The sequence below is a fragment of the Vipera berus genome (assembly GCF_964194415.1).
Source record: "Vipera berus genome assembly, chromosome: 1".
Classification (NCBI taxonomy): Eukaryota; Metazoa; Chordata; class Lepidosauria; order Squamata; family Viperidae; genus Vipera; species Vipera berus.
In genome coordinates, this window is record NC_138202.1 from 205,418,786 (window position 1) to 205,441,406 (window position 22,621).

The window sequence follows — 22,621 nt, forward strand, 5'->3', positions numbered from 1 at the left end:
AGTAACAAACCACTTTCTTCTAGCCTTTATTTCATTCATGATAGCCTCCATCTAGAGCCATGTAGATAGCCTGATTTGTATGTTAATATTGCAGTTACTCTTTTAAAGCTCTTTTAACAATTGTAAGATCAAGAAATGTACTTTTAAAATAAAGAATAAGGAAACTAAACAAGGTGTTTTATTTATTTATCTATATACTGTATATCTAATTAATTTAGCTGCCTATATTAATATAATATATATAATATATAGCTGCAAGGGGGAAGCAGGATTTTTAATTAAAATAACTGTGCTTCAGTAATCTTATACATAGCAAACGATAGTGTACATTTTCAGCATGAATGAAAAATAAATCTTCTCTTTCGATTCTCAACAGAAAAATCAGTTACTGCTTGCCAAAGATATTAACTGCATTATATCCCCTACAATGTCTTCTACTTCATAGGTTTTGAATTTATTTTGCTTTGGAAAATGTTACACAAAATATAGGTTGTTTTCGATCTTAAAAAAGACATGATTCAGTTTTACAGATTAAAATTTAATTTCCTGTTTCGCTTCGCAGCTCAATCTATTTCCACTCTTGCTTAAGGCAATATAGAAAGTTCAGTCTTGAAGGATGGATATCACTTATCAGAAAAAAAAATCTACATAAATATAAATGAATTTCTTCTCCAACAAGAACATTTTGTAAGCTTAACTGTAGAAGTTCTTTGAAATTTTAGCCCAGACTGGTTACCTAAGGCCCCTAATATTTCTTAAACTAGCATACGTGTAAACTGTTTTGTCTTTGGGCTACAAAAATTATTAAAGGAAAATTCTCAAAGAATCTGGGACAGGTAGGCTACTTACCTAAGCTCCAATTTTTGTACCAGGTACAAGGGTAATGAAAGAAAATGGGGAAGAAGATGTTCAATTAGCACATGGGTTGCAAGCAGAATATTTTTGGACATAACAGTGAGGAAAAAAATTATTTGATCCCTTGCCGATTTTGTACGTTTGCCCACTGACAAATAAATGAGCAGTCTATAATTTTAGTGGTAGATTTATTTTAACAGCGGGAGACAGAATAACAACAACAAAATCCAGAAAAATGCATTTTGAAAAAGTTAGAAATTGATTTGCATTTTAATGAGTGAAATAAGTATTTTACCTCTTCGCAAAACATGACCTAGTATTTGGTGGCAAAACCCTTGTTGGCAATCACAGAGGTCAGACGTTTCTTGTAGTTGGCCACCAGGTTTGACTACATCTCAGGAGGGATTTTGTCCCACTCCTCTTTGCAGATCCTCTCCAAGTCATTAAGGTTTCGAGGCTGACGTTTGGCAGCTCCCTCCACAGATTTTCTATGGGATTAAGGTCTGGAGACTGACTAGGCCACTCCAGGACCTTAATGTGCTTCTTCTTGAGCCACTCCTTTGTTGTCTTGGCTGGGTGTTTTGGGTCATTGCCATGCTGGAATACCCATCCATGACCCATTTTCAATGCCCTAGCTGAAGAAAGGAGATTCTCACCCAAGATTTGATGCTATATGCCCAGTCCATCGTCCCTTTGATGTGGTGAAGTTGTTCTGTCCCCTTAGCAGAAAAACACCCCCAAAGCATAATGTTTCCACCTCCATGTTTGACATTGGGGATGATGTTCTTGGGGTCATAGACAGCATTCCTCTTCCTCCAAACACGGCGAGTTGAATTTATGTCAAAGAGATCAATTTTGGTCTCATCTGACTACAACACTTTCACTCAGTTCTCCTCTGAATCATTCAGATGTTCATTGGCAAACTTCAGACGGGCCTGTACATGTACTTTCTTGAGCAGGGGGGCCTTACGGGCACTGCAGGATTTCAGTCCTTCACGGTGTAATGTGTTGCCAATTGTTTTCTTGGTGACTATGGTCCCCGCTGCCTTGAGATCACTAACAAGATCCTCCCATGTAGTTCTGGGCTGATTCCTCACCGTTCTCATGATCATTGAAAATCCACAAGGTGAGATCTTGCATGAAGCCCCAGACCGAGGGAGATTGACAGTTATTTTGTGAATCTTCCATTTGTGAATAATCGCACCAACTGTTGTCACCTTCCCACCAAGCTGCTTGGCAATAGTCAATAGTAGCCCATTCCAGCCTTGTGTAGGTCTACAATCCTGTCCCTGACATCCTTGGATAGCTCTTTGGTCTTGGCCATGGTGGAGAGTTTGGAATCTGATTGATTGCTTCTGTGGACAGGTGTCTCTTATACAGGTAACAAGTTGAGATTAAGAGCACTCCCTTTAAGAAAGTGCTCCTAAACTCAGCTCATTACCTGTAAAAAAGACACCTCGGAGCCAGAAATCTTGCTGATTGATAGGGGATCAAATATTTATTTCACTCATTAAAATGCAAATCAATTTACAACTTTTTTGAAATGCGTTTTTCTGGATTTTTTGTTGTTGTTATTCTGTCTCTCACTGTTAAAATAAATCTACCATTACAATTATAGACTGATCGTTTGTATACAAAATCAGCAGGGGATCAAATCATTTTTTTCCCCTCACCGTAGCCTTCCCTAGTAGTTGGCAACAGTGGAGGAGTTAAATTCCAAAATATTTGAAAACACTAATTGAAAAAAGCCATACTGTTGAATGCTTTATGCTGGGATAAAGGTGGGGGAGCACAATCTTGTTAAGAATTACAGACTTTTCAAAATAATTTAATCATGGTATTATCCAGAAGTGCTCTGTGGGCAAAAAAGAAGCAATCACTATGCAGCAGATTAGTCAGAGTTTTTCAACAGTTCTCTTTCTTTCTGCATGGTCAGTTCTACAGAACAGAACTCATTCATTATGATGGAACTGAATATAAGCAGAGAAAATGAAATAAAAAGCAGTGAAACTTAATAAGAGAACATATTGTTGAACATATGCAGAACATCACATAAAGATGTCAGCATCAATCTTAGAAGTTACCCTCTACTTACAAGAATCCCTAGCACTAGAATATGAAATTATCTGCAATGTGGCCATTACCAGTTGAAAGGCTACAGGAATTAGTGGGATATTTATTATGGAATACGGCAGGTAACAGAAAAATCTGTAAGGGTAGTCTAACCAAACTATAATAGTAAATCTGGAGGATGACACAGCAGCCAACAGATAAGAAGTCAGTCTATATGTCAACACCAAAGGACACTTAACAGACTGTTTAAATTATCATATAATAAGCTTAATTTAATGTACTATCAAAACAATGCTTAGGATGATCCAATTCAGATTAGACACCTCCATAGAAAAAGAAATGCCAGATGTTCTAGCTGGCTTTAAAAAGGCCAAGGAACACAAGCCATTATTGCTCATGCAAGGCTAATAATTGAGAAAGCCAAAGAAAGTCACTACGTGCTTCACTGATAACAGAAAGCCCTTCAGTTCTGTTGATTATTATGGAATATGCTTAGTTAAAATGGAATCTCACTGTCTCGTACTATACAAAGTACAAGAAGCCACAGTCCTAACGGAACATGGTGAGCAGAGTGGCAAAGGAGTGGGACAAGGCTGAATGCTCTCCTAGTCAAACTTTATAATCAATATTTACTGGAAATAGTTGCCCTGAAAGAAGATGGGCATAGGAAGAATCATCAAAAACTTTGTACTATGCAGATAATGATAACTTTATTGTCACTTTGAATGTACACCAATCGGCATACATCAAAATGAAATTTCGTTGCATACAGCTCTCAAAGGGTCACCACCTCCAATATATACTCCTTGTTCGGGGCCCGCTCAAATTTCACATTGTCCATTTTAGTCTCTAGGGAGTGAACGATGGCAAACAGGACAGATGGAAATGGGGCTCCATGTGGATTAGCCCTCATGTTAGCTTGTATTCTTTCCTTTTTCTGATCCTGACTCTTCCACCTTTTGCTTAAAGAGGCCTTGCTTCTTTTCACCCCTGGAACACGCTGCTGCCGCCACCACCAACTCCTCCAAAAGCCTCTCTCTCTTCCTTTGGGCCTGCCGACAGCCTCATCCAGTTCCTTCGCTCCATAAGCTCCAGGTCCTCTCCTCCTCTGCCTCCTCTGGAAACAGCCCTGATTTGCAATACAATCCATCACTAGGCCAGCAGTCAGATCTTGCTGCTGGTAGAACAAATTCAAACAGCGCCAACGACTTTTAACGGTCTCACCAGCAGTTCCAAAACAACTAGATGGCACTGATCTGGTGGCTATTAATGAAAATCAAGGAGCAGAGTGAGAAAAAAAAAGAATCAATAACAAAGATGACCAACTAAAGACAACAGGTACATCAATCAGCTATAAAGCTGGCTACAAAGATACTGAAGTGGTAGACAGCTTCTGCCTTTTAGAATCAACAATCAACGGTGAAGGAACCAGCAATCAAGATACGTTCCACAGATTAGCACTTGGTAGAACTGCCATGATGGCCGTGGAAAAGATATTCCTGTGTTGGGATAAGTCTATACCTACAAAGATTAGAATCATGAAGACAATGGTTTTCCCCATGACATTGTATAGAAGCAAAACCTGGACTTTAAAGAAGCAGAGTAGAAAGAGAGTTGAAACTTGAAATTTGGTAATGGAGATTTCTGAAAATACTACGGATAGCCAAGGAAATGAACAAATGGATCATCAAACAAATCAAGATATCTCACTTCAGACACAAATACCCAGGCTCCAATTATAATTTTTTGATAATGATGGCAGCAAGGGACTCAGTGGGTACACTGTTGGAAGATCTGAAGGTTTGGGAACATATCCTGGATAAGGTGTGTGTGTGTGTGTGTGTGTGTGTGTGTGTGTGTGTGTGTGTGTGAGAGAGAGAGAGAGAGAGAGAGAGAGAGAGAGAGAGAGAGAGAGAGAGAGAGAGAGAGAGAGATACCATATCCTTACCATTTGTGCACATGGTAATCAAGATATACAGTATGCAACATATAAAAAATAGCGATAAATATAGATTTAATGTTTAATCTGGAAAAGTCAGTTTCCAACAAAAGTTTTTAATCCTAAAAATATTAGAATATCAAATCTAAACACCATTACACCTGGAAGGCAGTATATTGAAAAATGTGACAGATTTCAGAATGCTGCAGAAATACATCGCAGATTCTTCATGCAAAGCCTACTACTGCTGCTCCTTACACAGGAATCTGGAAAACCAAAATATTGTGTGGTATAAACAATTCTTTGGCAGCCCCCTAGTGGAAGCTTCTTTACATTTAACCATTTTTACAACATGGCTGATTAAAAACCAAGTTTCTAAGTTCAGCTTGTGATGTGAACACAGCCATCACACATTGAAAAAATAAATAAATAAGAATTTGTCTCTATGAATTTGCTGGTTCCTAAAACAGGAAAGTCAGATTTCTTCCAAACCAAGGCAATTTTATGAACACTTTTGAGAGAACAATGCTAGCTAATTATCTTTCAATCTGATTGTTTCTAACAGCTGTATCTTTAAACAATTCATAGCATTGGACTTTTTTTGTTTACAGATCAGAATATAATCAATAGTCTCATTAATTTATTAAAACAAACTAATGGAGTGGAAATCCAAGAAGATACACATAATAACTATTTATCTGCTCCAGTAATATTCCAATAATACCGCTGAGAATTGGCTAATGTCGTATCATGTTTGTTGAAACCAATAATGGCATTAGACAAGCACCAAAACTGTTGCAGTTTACACCCATTAATCACACTTACAACTTGCTTATATTCATGAAGATTCCTCTCGTCTGCATTAGCTATTCTGAGCATCACTGACCTGTCCTGCAGACTCAAAAATTGCTTGGTGATAGAATTTACTGTTGAATACTGTACTCACATCTATTGAACTCCATAGTTCCAAAGAGAATCAGTTTGCAAGTTTCTTGAATAGAAACTCTTCCTCTTCAAACAATTTACCACTATTTTTGCAATAAAGAAATTCCTGTGCCTGCTTTTTTAACTCGCCATCACAATCAGCAGCAGGTGAGCTGCTAAACAAGTCTTCAGTCTAAACAGCAGAATCAGCTAGCCACAAATACACTAAGCAAAAAAACAGAGGATCATTAGCTAATGATTTTAATGCCCTTATATTATGCTCCAACAAAAATAATATGTCTGAGCGTAAGATCTCCCGAGTCAGTGGCCCTGTTCACAGGATGTACTTATTTGGGCTTGGGAAGGCGGGTGGGAGGTAGGGATTTAAAGATTAATCAGGCTTGAATAGTTTCCTCCTTTAACTAACATCTTTAGTTCCCTCTAGTGTCCAGTTTTTAAAATTCTGATTTTTATTTTGTAGTAATAATAATAATAATAATAATAATAATAATAATAATAATAATAATAATAAGAAGAAGAAGAAGAAGAAGAAGAAGAAGAAGAAGAAGAAGAAGAAGAAGAAGAAGAAGAAGAAGAAGAAGAAGAAGAAGAAGAAGAAGAAGTTGGAAGGGACCTTGGAGGTCATCTAGTCCAACCCCCTGCTCAGGCAGGAAACCCTATACCATTTCAGGCAAGTGGCTGTCCAGTCTCTTCTTAAAAACTTCCAGTGTTGGAGCATTCACCACTTCCGGAGGCAGGTTGTTCCACTGGTTAATTGTTCTGTCAGGAAGTTTCTCCTTAGTTCTCGGTTGCTTCTCTCCTTGACTAGTTTCCATCCGTTGCTTCTTGTCCTGCTTTCAGGTGCTTTGGAGAATAGCTTGAGTCCCTCCTCTTTGTGGCAGCTCCTTTGATATTGGAACACTGCTATCATGTCACCCCTCGTCCTTCTCTTCATTATACTACACATACCCAATTCCAGCAACTGTTCCTTATATGTTTTAGTCTCCAGACCTCTAATCATCTTTGTTGCTCTTCTCTGTACCCTTTCTAGAATCTCAACATCTTTTTTACATCGTGGTGACCAAAACTGTATGCAGTATTCCAGGTGTGGCCTTACCAAAGCATTGTAAAGTGGTATTAGTATTTCACGTGATCTTGATTCTATCCCTCTGTTAATGCAGCCTAGCACTGTGTTGGCTTTTTTGGCAGCCGCAGCACACTGCTGGCTCATATTGAAGTGATTGTCTACTAGGACTCCGAGATCCCTCTCACAGTTACTACTATTGAGCAAGGTACCATCTATACTATACCTGTGCTTTTGTGCTAAAGTCCAAACAAATCTATTTCCCAAAGGAAGGATTCCTTATAATTAATTCTAAAATCTTATTCCAAATTTATCAAGTCCTTAATCTGTTTATAACTTACTAGGATCAAAGTCTTATTTAGTTTTTTCTATTTTTTTTTCCATTTTTTTTTAACTGTTAAACTTATGATTAATTTTTTCCCCATGAAGGATTGAAGGAAAACTCACCTGATGTTTTCAAACTTGTGAATTCGAAGGTCTGTAATAGCTTAAAAGTAGTTAATAAGAAATTTCTGAACATGATTTTTTTAAAAAAAGAAGTTTGTGAACATAGTGATGCTGACTGCAGTCACGAACAAGATGTCTATTCTCCTGGTCTCCCAATACTCAAAACCCAACAGGAATTGCTGTCTTGTGGTCTCCTGGGGAGGAGCAACTGCTTGGCATGCATATAGTCAATATTCCGTCCTCTCCGTGTCCAGTGAGATTCTGAAGTGATATGAAACGTATGGATGACCATGGGGAATGAGGGGAAAAAATGCTGCCTAGGAAAGAATCAGGCAACAGAGGGAAGAGACCCCAGTGGCTTAATGGTCAGAGAAAGAAACTTAGGAAGTACATGTCCTAACGGTTCAAACAGTTAAGTGGTGGCAGGGCGTCTGTATTTTCAGACTTGCAGGATTCTGTTAATGTAGCCTTATAATATAATAAAATTAATCCTAGCCATGTCTCATGTCTGGTTTATCTGGGAGAGCTGACATGAAGAGCCCATCATCAGCTCTTCATTCTTTGCCATGGTTGTCAGCTCTGCAGAGTGATCTTCAATCCACCATTTCTTCCTCTGGAACTCTGTCCCAGTACTTTTTTCCCCCCAGAAAATAAAGCATTTCTGCCGTGTTAAAAAAAAACTTTAAAAAGATTATTAGATGTTTACACATTTGCAACAGAAAAAAAAGCACTAATGATAAGCAATGCAATTGTTTGCTCTAGTCTACCAATTATTTCTTTTCCAAGAGAATTATGGCAAAAAATATTGACAAATATATTCTTTTAGCACCAGTTACAGCTTCAATAGAAGTGCTGGTAGAGACAGTATTCTAACGCCCCTCTTAGCTAATCAAAGAGAGAAGCAACCTAGAGCTAAGGAGTTTCCTAACCAGTGGAATGGCTTCAGAAGTTGTAGATGCTCCCTCCATCTCTGGAGGCTTTTAAGAAGAGATTGGACAGCCACTTGTCTGGAATGGTATAGGGTCCGCTGCTTGAGCAGAGGGCTGGACTAGAAGACCTCTAAGGTCCCTTCCAACTCTGTTATTCTGTTCTGTTACTATTGTTTTGAAATCTAAATCTCTGTTAATGTTGGAGCAAGGAATCAGATTCCTGAATCTGCAACCGGAGATCTGAGCAGAAACGTCACAAATTTCTTCTTACGTATAACATTTCAGAACTAACTCAGCTTAAGCAAGAGCCTGTCCAAGATTTAAAGGAAAATTTAAAGACATTATACAAATTAAAGAAGGGAAACAGGATTATTAGTGTTAAATAGCATAAGATACAGGGTGCAGCATCTTGGCTCCTATAGAGAAATCCCTTTGTGAAGGAATTTCGTAATATATGAAATCATTTTAACAATACAATGTCCTCAGATGCAGCAATTCATAATATAAAAGTCAGATATAAAGAAAGTGGGCAAGAGAGACCTGAATCATTTATAAGAGTCAACAGTAGAGCACAGAGAAAGAAAATAATTTTGTTTTAATACCAAGCATTTCACCTCTAGAACAATTTTGAGGAAAGTTATAGTGCCATGTTGGTTTTATACAAAACCTATCACAATAATCTTAACTTCTATGACTAACTGAGGTCTAATACAACAGTAATAACCCCAACTCACAAACCATATATTAGGATTTTAGGAGGCAGAAGGCAAATATGTCATTTACTCTGCCTACATAAACATGAAGACAACAAACAATTCACAGGACACTTTTTTTTATTGTAAAGCAACATTGCATAATGCAATGCAATGAGACTTTAAAATCTGCCCCACCAATGTAGTATTGTAGTCTCACTTTCTTCCCTTTTGGATGGTGTATTGGACTTCAACTTCACAATTCCCTAAGGCCAACAGATTGGAGAAAGACTGCTATAGGTTGACATATGGGCTATGTTCTTGTTTATTTAGCCAAGATTTAGTGAATAAACCACAAATAACTAATACTCATAGCCCATGGTTTATAGCCCATGGTTTATAAACTACAACAGCTGGGTTTACACAATATATTAAGTCACAAAATAAATACGCCTTTGCTTTTGTGTGCTGTGTGAACTCAGCCATTGTTGGCTCTAGATTTTCTTTATCCAGAAGTGTTGACAGCAGATTGCGGTTGTTCATCTTTTTTAAAAGAAAAAGATGTGAACACAGATGTGAACAAGGACAGAGACTAAATCAAGCACATTTCGCCTTCATATACAGCAAGCTGTTGAAATGTCTTTTTTTTTAAAAGTGGAGTTACGTGATGTGGAAATCCAACCAGTATCAAAATATTCTACCCCTGCTTTCAAAAAAAAAGCATTATTGTTTTTAAAAAAGCAAATAGCTCAGATGGCATATGGTCATTTATATGTTTTATTCTTCTGCCAATTTCCAAGTGTAATTTTTTTTTTTATTACATTTATATCCCGCCCTTCTCCGAAGACTCAGGGCGGCTTACAAGCTTAGCAGTAGCCTTCATTCTATGTAAATGCCTGCTTATTAGGGCTTTCGCCCCCCCCAAGCGGCATTATTACAAAGTCAGCTTATTGCCCCCAACAATCTGGGTCCTCATTTTACCTACCTCGGAAGGATGGAAGGCTGAGTCAACCTTGAGCCTGGTGGGATACGAACCTGCACTAATTGCAGGCAGCTGGTGTTACTTAAGGAAGCATCAGCCCACTGCTCCACCAAGGCTCCCCAAATTCATTTTTAATGATGGCATTTTTAATTACGTCCCCAAATTCATTTTTAAACTGAAAGTAATATTAGTTGCTCAGACAGAGCACACAGGCAAAACAGTCCCTTCTGGGAAATACAGAAATGATAGAATTACAGAGATTTTTTTTTAAAAAAAAAGCCTGCTGAAAGTCAGCAAAAACAAGGTTGCTCTCAGCCAGAGCAGGAGTCTGTGAAAGACGACATCATTCAGGATAATGTTGCTATCTGAAGCCTGAACTAAGAGCCCCTGTGAGATCAATGCTTCATGAGGCAAATAGTGACATGTGCCCACGAGTTCCTACTTTTAACTGGAATTTTTTTCCCCCCACTGGACTTGCAGGCACAAGCCGCTTCCTTTGCCTAGACCAGTGATAAGCGAGAACAAGAATTGTAACAGCTTTTACCTGTGTCAACTGCTGGTAGCGTTAAATCAAGTGCCTCATCTTCCTCAGGGTTTGGCTTCGATAGAAAGTTTTCAGGAGTTATGTCACCGGGCAAGTCCAGCAGGCTGCTTTCTTGAGACTGGGAACTTGAGGCTCTTTCGCTTCCATTCCATTCCATCACTGAAGCAGAGACCAAAGAGTTTTGCTTTATTTTGAAATGTCTTATCTCATTTTCCCAGTTTGGTATCAAAGCGCTTGAATGCACTAACATCACGGATGAAAACAGATCGCACTGAAAATACTTTCGACACACAAAAAAAGATGACAGATATTTAGCAAATCTGTAACTCTAAGTTCAATATCTATTATCAAACCAAGAGGAGCAAGGCTTGCAAAACACTTCTTTTAAGGATAACACCTTGAAAATCTGGTCTGACTATCCTAATCTAATTTCCCAATCATTACTACCAGTAGGATTTTACATTGAACTCGTGTGTGCTAACACCTAAAATCATAGCAAATTTGTACTTGATCTAGTAATTAAGGCACCAGACTAGAAAATGGGAGACCATGAGACCATTTTAGCCATGAAAGCCAATAGGTTGACTTTGGGCCAGTCACTCTCTCTCTCAGCCCAACACATTTCAAAACATTATTCATGATGACAATGAGGGTGTTTACCACAAGGAGGTTGAGGATTTGGTGAACGGGTGTAAGGAAAACAGCCTAGTTATAAATACTGGAAAGAGATCATTTCAGAAAAGGCAGGCACAGCCACACTTCTCTGTGCATTAACGATTCACCTGTGGAGATGGTTACCAGCATCAAATTCTTGGGTGTGCATTTAACAAGTAGGCTGGCTTGGTTGCTCAACAGCGAGACACTGGTGAAGCGGGCACAGCAGCACCTGCATTTTCTGCATTGCATGAGAAAAGCACATCTTCCTTCCCCTATCCTTACCACTTTCTGCAGAGGGACGATCGAGAGCATCCTGTCATACAGCATCACAGTCTGGTTTAGAAGCATCCCTGCTTCAGACAGGAAGGTGGTGCAGAGAGTGGTGAGGATGGCAGAAAAGATCATTGGCAGTTCCCTCCCTTCCATCCAGGACATAGCACAGAAGCGTTGCTTGAACAGGGTCCGTAAGATTGTCTGGGACACTACACATCCTCTGTTTTCCTTGTTACCTTCTGGGAGGAGGCTCCGTGGTGTCCAAAGCAGAACATCCAGATTCAGTCACAGTTTTGTTCCATATAGCATCAACCTTGTGAACTCTAAAGCTTCCTCCTCCCATTACGTATTCAAGATAGACAGCGATTAGTATTAATATGTTGCTTATATGTAAAGGTGTAGGTTTATACATTTGTATATAGTATGTTTAAATGTGTGTTATATATGTGTACACTTTTGAGAGCAAGCAACTACATTTCATTTTTAATGTGTGCCATTGTGCCCACAGTTAAAAATGACAATAAAGATTATCTATCTATCTATCTATCTATCTATCTATCTATCTATCTATCTATCTATCTATCTATCTATCTCACAAGGTTGTTGTTTTGGGGAAATAGGAGGAGGAAGGAATACTCTCTGTTTTCACCCCCTTATGTTATTTACAAAAAGAATAAAGGCAGGGTACAAACAAACAAGCAAGCCACAAAGCCAATGCTTTTCATGTTTGGAATATATCACTCGTATATTCGTTCTTGAAAAGCTGAAAGCAATGATTTCCCAATCCCATTCAAAGCACATGCTTTATGTTCAGCTAAGAAAATTACAACCCGTTAAGTATCAAAAACAGATACGCTGGCTGGAAATAAAACATATTCAGCCATCTCCACCCTACAGTTAGTGAGTAAAATGCAAATTTTTACCAAAGATCTTTTTTCATTAGAAAGTCTAAAGTTTGCATCCTTCGTTTTCCGCCACGAAGTCATGGCATGGCCAGCCCTAAGAGGAGGAAAAATCAAAAACCGAACAACGGATCTGCCTATTCCACAATACCTGCTTTATGCCTCTGATTTGTTCTGCATCTGAAAGGCAGCAGGTGAGACCCCGTCCTATCCCCATATTGTATTTCAGTACAAGTCTGTTTAGCTCTTTGTACATAAAATGGGAGGGGGGGGGGGAAAAGAGATTTTTCACTCAGACTCCCTAATGGCTTGAACCAACGTTTTGGCATTTAAATATCTTTCATTACTGTATCAGCTTCTTAAGATGGGCAAAATATTCTACAAGATTTATATACCTTGCATATGGAATAATAGCTTTCATACTTACTTAAACCATTTAATAACATTATATTTTTATTTCCAAGAGGGAGAGAAACCAGCCAGCCAGCCTATTAACAAGCAATTAACCAACCAATGGAATACAAAGATAAATCATTGATAGTTCCTGATCTCAGACTTATGAACTCAAAGACATAGCATAAGAGGAAAAAAAATATGGAGAAGAGGGAAATAACATACGGTACTCGGGCACTCATTCTTAGTTGTAAATATCATATGCAGTGTATGATCTAATAAGGAAGGATGAAGCAAACTTTTTGCAATGGCTCTTTTGTGATTAATGTAATTTTCCAAATTGGGCTTTTTTTTTCTAAAATCAATGTGAAATGTAGTGACCCTCTGGGGAGGTTTTGGAGGGTAGGAAGAATAGCATCTTTATCATATAACACAAGTCTTGTGATGGCTGTGGTGGCTTCCAGTAAATTTATGACTACAAGGTACGATGATAACCTATAAAGCCTTTTAGGGCTTGGTACTTGGGTACTGCAGGATTACTTCCTTCAGGCAGAACCAACCAATCCACTGTTTGTCCTGAGCTGGAAGGTTAGGAATGCCACAAAAGTGAAATTAGGAAGAGGGAATCAAAACTCAGTGTTTTTTTTACCTCATGCTCCAGCCTAATGGAGTGGCATTCCCCCAGAGATCCAAAGGCCATCCTTAATGCTAATCAGGAAGTTACAACAGAAGTTTCCCATAGAGCTTCTAATATTCCGAAATATGTATGATTTTTAAGAATTGGGCAAGGTAGCAATTTATGGACAGGCCAAATTGTTTTGGTGGTTTTGTGTCAGTTTTGTAAATCCGCAGGATAACTTGCAGAGGTGTAGCCATGTGGTAAATAATCATATTGTATCAATTAGCAAATATTTTAATAAAAAATTCTATACTTTCCTAATATTTATACTAATAAAAAGTTTATGTGTTTTTTTTATAAACTGTTGTTAAGATCTAGAAAGCAGACCATGAGTTCAAGTTCCGCCTTAACCATGAAAGCCAACTGGGTGATTTTGGGTCAGTCATTCTCTCTCAGCCCAACCCACCTCACAGGATTGTTGTTCTGGGGAAAATAGGAGGAAACATATGTTGGATATGTTTGCTGCCTTGAGTTATTTGTAAAAATAATAAAGGTGGGAAGAAAGGAAAGGAAAGGAAAGGAAAGGAAAGGAAAGGAAAGGAAAGGAAAGGAAAGGAAAGGAAAGGAAAGGAAAGGAAAGGAAAGGAAAGGAAAGGAAAGGAAAGGAAAGGAGAGGAGAGGAGAGGAGAGGAGAGGAAAGGGAGAGAGAGGGTGGGAGAAATAAAGAAAGAAAGAAAGAAAGAAAGAAAGAAAGAAAGAAAGAAAGAAAGAAAGAAAGAAAGAAAGAAAGAAAGAAAGAAAGAAAGAAAGAAAGAAAGAAAGAAAGAAAGAAAAGAAAGTAAGTAAGTCATATTTCACATTTCAACATTTGGCTATTCTGTGAACAAATTTCAAGGCAAAAAAATCCCTGGAGCATCTTTAAAGGTAACCCATTAAAAGTGCATCAGAGATAAAGTTTGGTTATATCTAGCTAAATTTAAGCTATTCTTAAAAAAACATTCCATAGGAAGTGCTTAAGAAGGAAAGTTAAAAATATTGTATAAGAAGAAGCATCAAATTCTTGGAAGAAAGTGTTTATTTTTATTTTATTAGTCTTTATTTTATTAAATTTCCTACCACTAAAACCTAGTTGGAGTAGCAATTATCATCATTTGCGAGCAAAGGATTTCATGCAGCAAGTCACCATGACTCTTACCAGAGAGGTATTTTAATGGCTGTCCTAAAAATACAGATCGAACCTTTACAGCTATCAACAGATGGTCTCATCAGATGAACACTGTTCTTTTTCCAGGAATACAGATCTATTACTAACAGTTTAGGATGTGTTCTTCTCATGTATTACGTCTGAATTACTCACCTATTTGGAAATGCAAGAACACAGTATATGGGTCCTCAGCATAATATGCGGAAATCTTTCTTTTCAACATTCTAGGTAGGTTTTTCATTCTATTCTTCCCCTGTGTATTGGACATACTTCCACCCTTCCTTTCTGGTCAGTATTTCATCACCAATGAGCATGTCTAGTCCCGAGTTGCCTATTCTTGACAACACTCCAGCCAATCTTTCTTTCCCCCTACAGAATTTCCATTCTTCTTCATATAATAGCACTCTCCAGCCTGCTGATTAGTAATAATAATCATAACAATGATACCAATAAGAGAAGGTAATGATACCAATAAGAGAAGATGAGAATAATAATAATAATACAGTCATACCACATTGGTAAATATACTTAGAGATAAGACGGTACTGTGGGAATTAGGTGTTCAGCAGAGTGATGGCAAAAGGGAAAAAACTGTCTTTGTGTCTAGTTGTTTGGCATGTGATGCCCTGTAGCAATGTCCAGAGAGGAGGAAATGAAACATTTACCGTATTTTCCAGCGTATAAGACGACCCCCCAACTTTTGAGATGATTTTCATGGGTTAAAGTCTTATACGCCAGAAAATACGGGTAAGTAGGAAGTCAGGGCTCCTTCTCAATTAGGTAAAGGTTTATCAAGAGCTTTTGGCCTCGAGATCAGCTTTGCTCTGCCTCGCCTAAACCTCGTCTCCTCTCGCCTTGGCGCCCCCTTCTACTTCAGCCACACGCGCTGGCTGTTTCGGCCAGGAGCGACGAGCATTGTGGCCCAACACTTCGGGAAGGCACCAGGTCTGAAAGAAGGCGGTTCTTTCCGTAGGTTAGTTAATGAACAGGGCGGCGGAGGGCGGGGGGTGGTGGTGAAAGAAACGGGCTCAGCCCTGCGCCGCAAGTTTGAGATTCCCTCAAAGAAAGCCCCAAGTTTCCAAGTAACTAGAAACCAGAAGGAGCCCTGCGTGGCACTGAGATCGAGAAGCCCGTTTACCCTCCCCTGCATTTTGCTGTGCTTTTCTAAAGTTTTCCAAGAAAATGCAAACTTGGGGTTTTTCCTCCTTTCACTTGCATAAGTTATCGCTGGAGTATACAGAAAGGGGGAAAAGAAATAAAGGGGAAAAACCCCGCACATATTATAATATTTATTTTTCAAAAGGCCGCCTTCTACTTCAGGGCGGAGGGGCGACCCCGGGTTGCTGAAGCCCCAGCGCCAGTTTTCCGCTGCGGTCTGCCTGTCACAATTCCCGAGCTGCGCCTTCCCGGGCTGGTGTTGCTGTAGGTCTGGCCACGGCACCACGCCCTGAAGTCGAATTCCCAGGGTCAGGTGAAGCTCAGCTCCACGCAAACATGTCAGGTCGGCCTCCGCCTGGCTTCCCGCACTCCCTTGAGCTCTCGTGCTCGCCGAGCGCTGGCGACTCGGCATGCGCTTGACTCCCGCTCCCTTCCAAAAAAAAAATAAAAAAGGGGTCTGCTGCCCTAAGACGCCGGTAAGCTGGAGCCTCAGCCTCGGTTGGGCTGGTCGGTTTATTTATGAGGAGGCCGTCTTTCGCCATTCTTGAGCGCTGGATTTGTCCGTTTCCACTAACGTCTCTGCTCCCGAGGATTTACTATTTTCCGGCGTATAAGGCGACTGGGCGTATAAGATGACCCCCGACTTTTGAGAAGATTTTCATGCGTTAAAAAGTCATCTTATACGCTGGAAAATACGGTATGTCCAGGATGTGAGGGGGTCTGTAGATACTTTCTCAGCTCTCTTTCTGACCTGTGCAATATACAGGTCCTCAACAGAAGGCAGGTTGGTTGCAGTTGTTTTTTCTGCAGTCCTAATTATTGTCGTGGAAAAACCCAATGAAAAAGACAAGAGACAGCAGCACAAAATAATTCTTACTTTAAGATTCAGAGGTTTATTTTGCTAATAATTTGGAACATAGCAAGCATAACAACACAACTTCGCTTATATTAATAACCCATTGCAATGAGGTCCACTGGTATAGAAAATTCCAAAGGACAGCTATAGGCCAATGGCAAATCAATCAGGTCCAGACCCAACTCTTAGTTTATACCCTTTCTTGTTCTAAGACTGTAGTCAGATGGTCCGCTGACTTTTGCTGACGTCTTACTGACCTCCTCCTGACCTTCTGCTGAACATAACTTTCCACATATGCCCTGTACATTGGAACCCGCATCCACCAGCTACTTTCAGTTCCCTATTTCTTACTGTTCCAGTCCTTATGTTCTAAATATATTTGAAACAAGCAAGCTTAGTAAAATCATATTAAGAAAAGTACAATTCCAAACTGCAAAATTAAGCATAGCACAAACTTTGGTTCAATACTTTGTCCATGAGGCCTGATTCAGTTTACCTGGGCCTAAACCTTGCATAAAAGAACAATAGCCAATATTTTCATTTTCCACTTTATCCATTGAGAGCTTGTATCTGTCCTGTTTGGTTGCTGGACCAAATCAGACAGTTACAGAAGTACAAATGACAGACTCAATCATTCCTCTATCAAGAGCTCCTGGGGCATTCTGAACTTTCTGAGTTGATGCAGGAAGAACATTCTTTGTTATGCCTTTTTAATTATGGTTCTAATGTTAGGTGTCCCATTTCAAATCCTGGGAGATTACAGACCCCCTAAAACCTGAAGACTAGGACTCTATTGTTAATACTATGCTGTCTAATAGAGTAAGAGGTGGTAGAATAGGAGGGCTCCTCCACTCTCATCTCTACAGTTTTAAGCATGTTCAGCTCTAGTTTGTTCTGGCTACACCACAGGGCCAGTTGTTCAGTGTCCCATCTATATGCAGTCTCATTTTTTTTTAAAAAAATCCCATATATATCCCACCCTTCTCCGAAGACTCAGGGCGGCTTACAATTTAAAGCACAAATCAATGTGCTTAGCAATAGCCTTCATTCTATGTATATGCCTGCTTATTAGGGCTTTCACACACACACCCAAGCGGCATTATTACAAAGTCAACTTATTGCCCCCAACAATCTGGGTCCTCATTTTACCTACCTCGGAAGGATGGAAGGCTGAGTCAACCTTGAGCCTGGTGGGATGAGAACCTGCACTAATTGCAGGCAGCTGGTGTTACTTAAGGAGGCATTAGCCCACTGCTCCACCAAGGCTCTTCCCTCAAATGAGACCAATGACTGTTGTATCTGTTGATTAGACCTTAATTTATCATTCTGAGCAATGGTGGACTGTTGACTAGGCCTTAATTTATCATTTCATTTTACTTCTATATCACCAAAGCTGTATAACTGTTGGCAGTTTACAATCCTCAGAACATAACAACGTTTAAAAGGCACAATAACTATACCCTCTATTTAGCTCTGGGAAGTGGGGGAGAAGGGGGGTGGTTTGGGGTGGGTGGGATTTTGGGATGTATTGTAAAATCTTGTTTTTGTAAAACTCTTTAATAAAAAAAAATTCAACCTATACCCTTAAATAGTGATAGACAATATACAAGGACATATTATATAATGTATTACAGGTAGTCCTCAACTTACAACCACCACTGAGCCCGAACTTTCTGTTGTTAGGTGAGACGTTTATTAAGTAAGTATGGCCCCATTTTACGACCTTTCCTGCCACAGTTGTTAAGTGAAGCACTGCAGTTGATAAGTTAGTAATCTGGTCGTTAGGTAAATCTGGCTTCCCTGTTGACTTTGCTTGTCAGAAGGTCGCAAAAGGGGATCACATGACCCCTTGTGACACAGCAACGATCAGAAATATGAACCAGTTTGCCACGCATCTGAATTTTGATCACCTGATCATAGGGATGCTGTAACTGTGCAGTTGTAACATACAAACTGTTGTAAGTCGACGACTATCTGTATAGACAGTTAGGAACATCAACTCTCCAAAGCCTGCTAAACAGTTCCAAGGTTTTCAAAAAAAACAACCCACCAAAGTTATTGCCAGTCTAGAAGACATTAATTTCAAAAAGTGAGGGCCGTTACAGAAAAAGTAACCCCAAATCTTCCATTCCTTACATGTCAGGAATCCTTGACATTTCCAGCTGGGATGAATGTACTAAAGATCCTGGTTCTCTCTGAAGGAGCAATTCTACAAATAGGTGTACTGTATTAGAAGAATTAACATTTCACTTCTACCCCAAAATGTATCAGAATACAGGTGACATATACCTGTAACCTATTTTTATCTGCCAGAACTAGGCTGCTTCATTCCAATGCATTGTAGTTTTTAAGTGGTGTCCAAAAAATGGGATGCAATGCTTTTCCTAGTATTTCTGAAAACATGTGCTGTACATAATTGAAAATCTAAAGATATAACTTTACATAAGAGGAAACTTTACATTTGCATTCACTTTTAACTTGAAATTATGTGTTAAGCAATCCCAATATTGTACTCAAAATCTATCCTTCAATCACCAATTAGATTTTTTTTACTACTTTTATGAGACTAATGTTTTCCCCACTCTTTTTATAGAAAGCTGCTGACCTACCCTTCACATGATACTCAGTAATTAACTTCACGATATCTGTTTTCAGATTACATCAGAGATCTAATTACCACATCTAGAGAACAAAGGTGAGGTCAAAATCCTTGTAAGAACCGCTTCCATATAAAAGAGCCTGGAACAAGAAAAAACCAAATTGTTCTTTCTGGACGAAGAAGGATACTCTTTATCTTACGACAAATGAACTTCCAGAAAGAGACTGAAATCTCATTTTTCAATGAAACACAGTAAGCCCTACGAAATAACAACTGATAAATTGTGCTTATTCAGGCCAAAAAGAATTTGGGTTTATCACTCTAAGAATGAGATAAAAGAGAATCCTAAATTTTAATAATTTTTCAAGCCTTAAGCTTCAGTACTTACCTAGTTTGTGATTTTTAATTTAAATACACTGCAAGGCTTGAAATGCTGAAAGCAGTTGTAAATAAATGCAGTAAGCTAACAATGACTTGTTTACATCCTGTCCATTTGCCTTTTCAATTATTTCTAGCCATTAAGGTAAATGGGAATAGAAGAAGCAAAACAAGCAATATTTTTTAAAAAACAAAACTCAGCCAAAATGTTTATCTGGGATTAGCAAGCAGATGAGCTGGCAGAAACCTAAGTTAGTGCTGATGATCTAAAAGGGCCCCTCATTTGACATTGCAAAGATCACTCTGACATTTCAACAATCCTTCTGGGCAAAGCCAAGGAGAAACATATTAGCTGTCTGCTTTAACAGCTGTCATACAAATACCCCTTCTAAGAAACGTGGTTGCCTTCTTTAGAACAAAATAAACAGAATGAATAAAAGTCTCCTTTCTGAAGCATTTGCAAATCTCACATCAAAATATGACCATCAAAAACAAATCCATCAAAAATATGACCATCAAAACAAATGTACTGTTTATCAAGTAAAGATAGGTGGACTGGTTATTTAAAAAAAAAGATCTTTATTTTCTAAAAGAAACAGAGATGCATTGCCACAGCCTCTACAAAGAAACAATAATCCATTGTTTCAGCTACAGCTCGAAAGAAGCAGGCTCACAGCAGCAATACAAAAATTGAGTTTATTCATCACATTGATGAACTGTCCTGTATAATACTGTATAATTTTTTTTAGGCTATGAAACCTGATAATAATTTTTAAGCAGCACCAGAATCACTGCCTGCATAAGTAAATTCTTGTTATTTTTACCTTTAGTCTCCCATGGAACCCCATTAAGTTCTTATTGAATCCTGAGGTTCTGCAGAACACAATTTTAAAAGCCGGACTTCATAACACAGGGCTTTTCAACCAGTGGTACGGGTACCACTGGTGGCACTTGGCTAGAAAAGTGGTAGCAGGGGAGGGGAATGAGCTGAACCGGTGGCAGGACTGCACAAGCCTGAGCGAGAGATGGCTGGAGCTACAGGGCTGTCAGGGATCAGTGGAAGCACCAGAGTCAGTGCCAGTCTCCAGCTGGAGCTCAGCGCTGATCCTGACGCTTCTGAGCCCAGAAGAAGCGCTGATCAGCTGGAATGTTGCAGCATCTCCAGGGTCTTGTGATTTACCACCCAGCAGACAGGGAATAAAAACCAAACACACACACACCCCACACCCCCGCTGCCAATCCTCAACAGAAATGCTCACAACAATGAAAACTTTGAATAGGAGGAAGAGCACCACTGGGCGGGCAGGCAGATGTCTTGCTCAGCTGTGGCTTGGGGGGCACTTTTTTCAGTGCCATTGTAACTTCAGTCACTAAGCAAACTGTTGTAAGTCGAGGACTACCTGTACTTCATCACTTTTTTCCTTTTTGGGGGGGGGTCATCAAGTTTTTGACACCTTGCTAGGTGACTGATGGTACTCAGATGTTGCCATATCCTAAAAGTGGTACAATGGGTGAAAAGGTTGAAAAGCCCTGTCATAACAGATAACATACTCAACTAGCTAACTCACAGTTCAATAACAAAGACTCATCAGTTTGTCTATGTACATATCAAGATATGAGAGCTAGATTTTTTCCCCTACACAATATCTTGTGTTTCATAGTGAGGTAAAAGAAACAAGTAATAAAAGTACATTAAAATGAAGACAATAATGTCTCCACATCAGTTCTAAAACCTTCTTAACCTACTGATGTCATCATTGTTAATGGCTGTGTACGGGTTATAAGCAGGAATCACTCATAATAGAAAGTTTTTTTTTATGACAGTCTTCAGTCAAGCTTTATTGATCATAAGTTCTATGTATCTGACTTCCATATATTTCCTAACCACTTTCCAAGGAAGGGGAAAACATAAAGTAATTGGAGGCTTTTTAAAATAGTCACTCAAAGATTAAGTCACAAAATAAAATTACAGTGTGCTTTAAGCATGTTTTTTTAATCATCCAAAGGAGGCCCTATTCATGTTATGAGATTAATATAAACCATGACATGCACATTGCACTATACCAAAGACAATAACAAACCACATTGCCTAATGAAGGGTGAATTCAGCCAAAGCCTCTCCTGGTATTCATGAAACAACCTCTTTTACCTAATAGGTTCTTGTTCACAGATATGAAGTTACATCAGTACAAATGTTGATAATTGGCATGAGGATATTGATCTTTTTTCATCCAGAACTACTAGCTCTCCCTTTATGGTAAAGTTACCTTGACATAATCTTACAAGGCTGAAAGTACATTTCTCCTCCTTCACCTTTACAGTCCAAGAAACTAGACAGTCCTTTCTGAGACATTTAACACAGACACACACACACACACACACACACACACACACACAGAGGGTCTTCCTCTTCTCTTAAGGTCATTCCCACATATTATTACACAGCCTGACCATCTGCACTAAAACCATTTTACAGATGTAAACTATAATGACATCCACTGCATTAGACCTGAATCTGCTCCAATTAGCGTTAAGCCTAAAAAGGAAAGAAGCCACATGAGCCTTTGTCCATGAAAAACAATCTCTCTCCCGAGCAATTTTGACAGAAAAGTAGCTCAGGGAGAAAGGGTTAGGGCTTAAGGGTTCTTACCAATTTCCAGTCAAAATAGTTATTTCAGAAAATTACATTCAGGAAACAGTCGGTATCATTGATCCATTCATTTCTCAGAATCTAATTTAGTCTGGTCATAAAAAATGCACACTCTGTTGAACTCCCTTCTAAATTTAAGAAATGGGGCAAGGGGACACCATCAAGATAACAAAATTCAAATTTGGCTTAGTGCAGCCAATGAGTCAGTTCATTGTGAGCCTCAGGCCTGGGTTTTATAACTAAGATGGAGTTCGATTTGGCGTTTTCAACTTTGACAATTTTGTTGCCATTGTTCTTTCCACTGCTAAAGATAAAGATGTTAAGATAAACCCCTCACGGTCTTAATAAGTACATAAATGTTTGAATAAACACATGAATCAGCTAATATTATTTTAGGCAAGGCCAGATTAGGCCAGATGTCCTATGTACAGCACAAGATGGTGTCCCTTGACAAAAGCAAAAT

At 39.0% G+C, this 22,621-nt stretch overlaps 1 protein-coding gene and 1 long non-coding RNA gene across 7 annotated transcripts in view; one reads left to right on the plus strand and one right to left on the minus strand.

The window, feature by feature from the left end:
- The window catches only part of SHLD1 (shieldin complex subunit 1), a 57,243-nt gene that overhangs the window by 26,404 nt on the left and 8,218 nt on the right, over positions 1–22,621 (minus strand). For 3 of the 6 annotated variants that reach the window (XM_081322531.1, XM_081322533.1, XM_081322535.1), the window contains exon 2: positions 10,470–10,628. In XM_081322531.1, the coding sequence (XP_081178657.1) occupies positions 10,470–10,628 (159 nt within the window). Of the gene's footprint in view, positions 1–10,469; positions 11,388–11,408; positions 11,522–22,621 lie in introns of those variants that run through there. The other 3 variants (XM_081322534.1, XM_081322530.1, XM_081322532.1) reach the window with 3 other exon arrangements.
- On the plus strand, positions 11,684–19,234 carry LOC308665010. The gene is made up of 3 exons (XR_014025799.1): positions 11,684–12,495; positions 14,893–15,035; positions 19,187–19,234. It is a non-coding gene; the product is annotated as an uncharacterized lncRNA (long non-coding RNA).